This window comes from Pyrus communis, chromosome 4 (assembly GCF_041283825.1).
Source record: "Pyrus communis isolate YQ-2024b chromosome 4, ASM4128382v1, whole genome shotgun sequence".
NCBI lineage: Eukaryota > Viridiplantae > Streptophyta > Magnoliopsida > Rosales > Rosaceae > Pyrus > Pyrus communis.
In genome coordinates this window covers 12,093,810-12,101,424 of record NC_142568.1, presented here as the reverse complement: position 1 = coordinate 12,101,424, position 7,615 = coordinate 12,093,810, and the positions used below count along the sequence as shown (strand labels likewise).

The 7,615-nt window shown below is 33.1% G+C and overlaps 1 protein-coding gene across 1 annotated transcript; it reads left to right on the top strand.

Moving 5' to 3' along the window:
* Positions 1 to 3,045: 3,045 nt before the first annotated feature.
* On the top strand, positions 3,046 to 6,322 carry LOC148697450 (putative xyloglucan endotransglucosylase/hydrolase protein 32). The gene is made up of 4 exons (XM_088692477.1): positions 3,046 to 4,059; positions 4,170 to 4,270; positions 4,568 to 4,785; positions 5,715 to 6,322. The coding sequence occupies exons 1-4, from the start codon at positions 3,867 to 3,869 to the stop codon at positions 6,079 to 6,081; spliced, it is 879 nt and encodes a 292-aa protein (XP_088548603.1). The 5' UTR covers positions 3,046 to 3,866; the 3' UTR covers positions 6,082 to 6,322.
* The last annotated feature ends 1,293 nt before the right edge of the window (positions 6,323 to 7,615 follow it).

Sequence of the window (7,615 nt, the reverse complement as noted above, 5' to 3'; positions counted from 1 at the left end):
ACCAAGCTAAATATAGTAGCAAGGAAAAAGGTTAAGAGAGAGAGTTGAGAGAGAAAGCTTAGATAAGAAGTTATTTGAATTGTATTATATATTTCATTAGTTGTAACTATTTCATTACAAGAGTATTTATACTATCTAAGTTAGCTTACAATCTAAGTTAACTTCTAACAAACTTATAACTGCAAAGCTAATCTGTTGACATTTGGCAACATCACATACATTCACTCAATACTCCTATCAGTTGCAAGGATGAGAGAAAGAGGTGGAGGAATATGAGAATCTACAAATCTAGAGAGTGGGTGAGGAAAAACACAAACAAGAAGAAAAACGCAAAATGGGCATAACACCCAAACCTGTGAGACATAAGCTCAAAAAACTTGGACAAAAAATGCTCAAAAAACAAAATAATTGTAGATCAGTGGCCACTGACCCTAACCAAAGTCAGGGCCAACGGCGATAGAAACTTTATTTTGGTGTGCTTTTAGGCGAGGTCAACACAAAATTTTGGCAACACCAACATTTAGACTTCTATTACAAGTGGCTCTCTACCATAGTGGTGGAGAGGAGCGTTGCTCTTGCACCATGGTGTGAGTTCGAACCCTGTCAGCTCTCTAATCTAATAAATATATCGTTTGACAAAAAAAAAGAAAAAAAAGAAGCTATGTAGCCTTCCATTATCTTTTATACATATATTAGCTTCTCCTGATCATCAGCTAATACTGCAGCTGCAATTTCTGTTTGGATTTCTACTAATTTCATCCAAAATTCAAATGCATTATTAACTGAATTGATCCATGCTGTTTTCTCGAAAGAAAAGAAAATGTCCACTAGTGTAACCCTTCCTAGTTAAGTATTTCAATAGTGAATAATCCCATTTAATTAAGATGTATAAGAAGGTGAGACCGAACAACATAGCATGGATGGTTTGGTTGTAAAAAAATTTATATTGAGAATAGTGTCACATTCAATGCTGAACTTGCATATACTTTTATAATTAACGGATCACGTCTTTTTTATTTTATTTTATATAATTTAGGAAATAACTTATATAAAACGAGATTTTAGTTAAGTTTCTTTTTACATAGCCTGGTATTATTGAAGTAGAATATCATGGTAACGGTGAATTCATTCCATGTAAATTGCTCTCAGAATAAAGGTATGTATTGTTGGTATGGAATGTGAGTTCATATTGAAGATCGATGTAATAGTGTTTATCGCTAGCAAGCATTCCAGAATGGTATTAAAACTTTGGTTGGATGACTAAAACTTTGGTGTTTATCACTAAATGATTAATTAACGAATTTTAATGTCCCTTCATCCTTGCTAATTCCATGTGCATGACTAAAACACATATAAGGTCAAGTACTACGCGTTTTATGAAGAAAATGGTATTAAAACTTTGGTTGGATGCAATAATAATTAGATTTGTATGGTTTTGTTGATTAACCAAGATTCACAATTGCTCACTTTCAATCAATTGATCAACGTTTGAATAAATTAAATATGAAGGACCGTTCAATAGTTCTCTTCACGTGTCCAAATGGAGCCCTGTAATCAAAGGAGGTGGATTGTTTGTCCTCCCATTTCAATACTCTTTCCATACCCTCTTGTGATGTATGATCACGGTTAAACTATGTCAGCATTTTATATTAATTTTTTATAGAAATAATAAAACAAAAAGTAATAGAAATATAAAATATTCACGTGGCTAAATCGTGATCATACAAACAAGAAGGCATGAAAAAAGTATGAAAATAGGAGGGCAGACAATCCACCTTTGTAATCAAATCATGCACAGCTTCCATCTTGCGTGCCCCCCATGCCCCCACTACATGCATTGATGAACTTCACAGGTTCGAAATCCATCCACTTTATAAGTCTATCAGACTAAAAGAAAAGAAAAAGAAACATTTATTTTCTGGATTATATCATTAGTTTTAAAAACTTCTTAAATTTTGTCATCTTACCATTTGCTATTTCCAATTCATTTAGACTTAATAGCTTCTAAATAATGAAAAATAAAAATAAAAACTCTGAACCAGTAAGGTCAAGGCCAGGCATATATGCTTGGTCCTGAGCAAAGGAGAGTAGAGGAATTTCATTTATTGCATTAGCATGCATGTTATTAGTAATCACTTGTTGAATTCAATTTCATAATTTGGTTCATGATTCCAACCATTCATTTTTCAGTTATTCGATAAGACATGTCATTCCTACAATTTTTTAGGATTTAGGGTTTAGTTTTATGCCCTACCAAATCAAACATTCTAATAAAAAATCAACAAAATGTTTGGTAAAAAAGTAATGCCTAATGAAACTAATGTACATAATAACAATCAAACTGGTAAATTTTTGCGAGAAGGTTGAATTTTGGCGAATAATCCTTCAATGAGGACACAAAGCGGAACAATTCATTCCTATCATATTTGTTTACATTATGAATTCAAAGTCGGCCAACATGAAATTTTAGCGTAGTTTCTAAAACCTAGTTAATTAAGAAACCGTTTGATAACTATTTCATTTTTTTTAAAATTCTTTTAAAAAACTGAAAAATTGTTGGTAAATGATAACTACCTCAATTTTCAATTTGAAAAAGAAAAGTGAAAACTAATAAGTAAAAAATGAAAAATCAAAGTCAAATTTAAAAAACTCAAGAGAGTGTTTTGACTTTTTTATTTTAATTTTCAATTTTTTGAAATATTAAAACTGATAAAAGAAATTACTAAACGAGTTTTTAAAATAAATAAAAACTAAAACTAAAAAGTGACAATGAAATGATAATCGGACAGCCTCTAAAATGAAGGGGCACATTCGGCTTATATGAAAGATTTTGTGTAAGATTTACTGCTGAACTAGTAAGCGTTTGACACTTCATCTTCCAGTGCATCTGGAGCTGACACACTGGCAAGAGAAGCAGAAGAGAAGGTAAAAAACACACAATAAGAGGTAATCCAACAAGGTTTGCTTTAAAGGCAAAGGCAGAAATTGGATGTGGCTTTCAGACCTTGAGTGAGGATAAAAGACTTTTACAAGCCCCAAGTTCCTATGGAATCACAAAACAACAGATGCAAAACACAGAAAGGGGGGTGGGGGGAGGTAACATTTAAGAGACAACCATCTACCCATTCTGCATCACATCCTCTTTTCCTAGCTTTCCAACCATGCAACCCAAAGCAAAACATGTTTCCTCATTAAGGGTGTGAAAGGAAGTAATTGTGATGAGTGGGAGAAGAAAATTATACACAAATTAGTACTTTTTACTATTTCTCTCTTCTTGTTACCTTTTTAGGTAATTAAGTATTTTCTCCATCACACTATTATTTGAATCGAGATTTAGATCAGTTTTCGTCTTGATTCTCAAATTACTTCTGACAAGTTATTTCACGAGTCTAATTTAATTTTGTGAATAATAACTAGCCATGAGAAATAATTAACCCTAGTATTACAAGAGATTGTTGGACTAATAGTACACTCTCGATAGAAATAATCAAATAGGCAATGTGTTAATTAAAAATATAGATTGTTCGATTAGCTTTCTTAGAAATTTAAGATGTCTAGCTGTAAATAATTTTAGAAAATTTGCTAACGTGCCCAAGTTACAAATATATGTCGTGAGAATTAATATAATTTTGATCGGTTTAGTAATTGAAATTTCTAAAAAATCATGTTATTCAATTTCCCAATAATTTTGGTTTGTGTCATTTAGTGTCCATACTCTCTCTTCATCTATATACACCTGGTCTTCTTCACCCTCCATCCGTCCCTCCACCCCCCCCCCCCCTCTCTCTCTCTCTCTCTCTCTCTCTCATTTATAGAGGCCAATTATTCTATTTTCTGTATACAGTTCTCCTACCTCTCCCCCATTCATGGCTATCTTCCTCTTCCTCCTAATTCTTTTAGTCCCTGCAACCAATGCTGATTGGCCACCATCGCCTGGCTACTGGCCAAGCTCTAAGTTCAGGTCTATGAGCTTTTATAAGGGATTCAAACCTCTCTGGGGTCCTCAGCATCAAAGCTTATACCAAAGTGCATTAACAATCTGGCTTGACAGAACCACAGGTCTCACACCCACTTTTTACTTCTTATTTTTAATGCTTCCTTAGTTAGTAGTATACTTTTTCATTTCGTTCATATAGTTTTCTGAATTCTGGTCCATTTTACTGCAACAGGAAGTGGGTTCAAATCAGTTCGTCCATTTAGATCCGGTTACTTCGGTGCCTCCATTAAGCTTCAAACTGGTTACACAGCAGGAGTCATAACAGCTTTCTATGTGAGAATAATTAAAGAACTATAAATGAATTTATATGAGCATATTTTATGCCACTTTTAGTTTAAACAATTGAAGCTGGGTTATGTCAGTTGGCAAAGACTAGCCTTCTTTATATGAGAGTAGTTTGAAATATCGTTTTGTAAAAAAAAAAAAAAAAAAAAAAAAAGCAATTGCACCAATTCCAAATCCTCCTCTGTATATTACTGTAGTTTAGAATATTGTTTTGTTCCAAGCAAAATTGGGTGTGCTAAACTAAGTAAATGCTTGGTGAACTGATCAAATATATTATTATTGCAGCTTTCAAACAGTGAAGCTCATCCTGGGTACCATGATGAAGTGGACATTGAGTTTCTTGGGACTACATTTGGGAAGCCTTATACCTTGCAGACCAATGTTTACATCAGAGGAAGTGGGGATGGAAGAATTATTGGCAGAGAGATGAAGTTTCACTTGTGGTTTGATCCCACTAAAAATTTCCATCACTATGCTATATTATGGAGTCCCAAGGAGATCATGTAAGTTTTCAAACTTGAAATCAAAGAGTAACTTGGAAGTGTTAATCTGAATAAAGTTTTACTAGGAAAAAAAAAATTCAGGAAAGAAACCTTCTGTAAGAAAAGCTTATGATTAATATTTTTAAAGTTAAATTGATAATATGACAATGAGAAATCAATTTACTTTTATCTCTAAAATTAAGGAAAACCCAAGTGATTTGACAGGAGTAATCATACATTATTAAGAAAGGTCAATATTCATGTACAAACTTGTAAGCAACATACAGAAATAAGACATCAGTTAAGTTAGTTAGGTCAGTATAATTAGTTGATTAGATCAGTGTTATGGTTCTTTTATGCTCAAACTTAAATTCTTATCAGTGTTATATATGGTTCTTTTGTGCTCAAATTCTTATCACTGTATTATGACATTTATATACTCTTAAGAATAAAACGTATATAAAATTGTTATATATCATTTTTATGTGTAATTTATAGATAAGTTATTCTGGATTCTCAATTTAAGTTTGAGGGCCCCGTATTCAAATATGACAAGTACAGTGAATGGGGATGTCATTGCCGAAAGAAAAAGTTTCCTCCATTGTATAATAATCGCTATCAATAAATTTGACAAAAGAAGTGAAGGAAAAAATAGACTAAATCTAATAGTACAAAGCTATTGGTTCCTCTTGCTGGCCACTAAGCTGATCATAAAATACATTTTGGAATCGTAACTTACAACCATATTATTCCAAACAAAGCATTGTGATGTTACCTTGTTGGTAGCTTTATTTAATTATTTATTTTTAACAAACGATATTATTTATATTAAAAGATGGGGTATTGGCTAAGCTTTATAATGAACTATCAATAATATGGTTTAAATTCGACTTTGAGGTAGGTTTAATTATCTTATGTTTAAATTAATATCAGATTAATTATTATTACAGATTTTTGGTGGATGATGTGCCCATAAGGAGGTATGCCAGGAAAAGTGTTGCAACGTTTCCCTTAAGGCCAATGTGGGTTTATGGTTCAATTTGGGATGCTTCATCTTGGGCAACCGAAGATGGAAAATACAAAGCTGATTACAGATATCAACCATTTGTTGCAAAGTATACCAATTTCAAAGCCGGTGGTTGCTCTGCCTATTCCCCCGCTTGGTGCCGCCCGGTGTCTGCCTCTCCCTTCCGGTCGGGCGGGCTAACGCGACAGCAGCACAGGACCATGAGATGGGTTCAACGCAACCATTTGGTATATGACTATTGCAGGGACCCCAAGAGGGACCATTCCAAAACACCCGAATGTTGGGGCTAATACTGATAATTGTCATATGCTTCACAGATTGAAAGTTCCCTCATTTTTCACTTCACTTAAGTGCATCCTTTTTGTTTTTTTAATTTATGGTTTTTTTTAAATTTAAAAAGAAGGAAAATTGTGTGTGAGATTGCCTTGAGACGGGTCATTTACTTACCAAAGACATGTTGCAAGGAAATCTAATCATCCAAGGCTCTAAAAGAAGAAAAGAAAGTTTGTGTGCTCCATTTTTGTCATGAAATATTTGGTGTACAATATATATATGTTTTCCATTTTATTTTATTTTTTCTACTGGTGGCAATTACAAAAAATAAAATTAATTAAAAAAATGGAGGACAAGGGTTTTGAGCAACTGTGGGTAAACAGTGTACTTGCTTTTTTTTTTTTAATTAAAATCCCATTGCTCTGAAGCACTTGTCATTTCTTTAATAATGCAAAGGAGAGAAGATTTTCTTATTGTTTGTATGTATTTTCTTCGTGTCCGGATGACTGCCATAGAAATTGGGGCACTTTTCTGATTGGTCATGTTCTCGACTCCGAGCTAGTGAGTGAATGATATCACATAAAGAGTAGAGCAATTTATATGGAAGGATTCATCGGCATAATGTGATTTCAGTCTAATATCACATTATTACATCAATAAAAATTTATACATAGTAATAAATTATTAGGCTAAAACGTACAACTGTTAATTCGTCACATGCAACTCGTGTGATATAAAAAGAAAGTGAAACAAGTATATTCAGTGTGAAAAACAATTGGCAAAACAAAATTTTAACTGCGTGGATCAAGTAAAATGAACTAAATTGAAGGCCACTTTATGGAATGCTAGAGAGTGAAGAGATTGGATAATTGAAGGCCACTTTATGGAATGCCAATGGAATGCCAGAGAGTGAAGAGATTGGATAATTGAAGGCCACTTGGATAATTGAAGGCCACTTTATGGAATGCCAATGGAATGCCAGAGAGTGAAGAGATTGGATAATTGAAGGCCACTTTATGGAATGCCAGAGAGTGAAGAGATTGGAAACTAAAAACATGGGAGTCACAGTGAGACGTGAAAAGCTGAAAGAGCATTACACCGTCTGCTGTGATAGTTTCAGAGGGGCTGTATATTCATCCCCTTACCACCACCACCACCACCACCAAAACATGTGGAATTGTCTTGCATTAGATGTGTGCCAGAGATAAGATATTTTATGGAGTAATAAACTTAAAAATGTGATCATTATGGATAACAAAAAAACAAAGAAAAACTAATCAAAAGAGTTTAAAAACTTTAAGTTTTAATCAAAATAACAAAAATGTGTTGTAAGTGAATAATACCAGGAGTGACTTTTTAAAATAAAAATTCATTTTCGTTAAAAGTGAATAGTACCGGAAATGTTTTGTTAAAACTCTTTAAAAACAACCAAATACGAAGAATAATGCTAGGGAGATCAAAATTTTAAACTAAATTTGCAAACTAAAAGATACGTCATTAATAAAAAATAAGCACGTTAATCAATACTTAATCAATAATCTATCAACAATC

Coding starts and splice junctions, on each gene's coding strand:
- LOC148697450 (XM_088692477.1), top strand. CDS start 3,867: ATGGCTATCTTCCTCTTCCTCCTAATTCTTTTAGTCCCTGCAACCAAT. Junction 4,060..4,169: donor CTGGCTTGACAGAACCACAG/GTCTCACACCCA, acceptor TTACTGCAACAG/GAAGTGGGTTCAAATCAGTT. Junction 4,271..4,567: donor GAGTCATAACAGCTTTCTAT/GTGAGAATAATT, acceptor TTATTATTGCAG/CTTTCAAACAGTGAAGCTCA.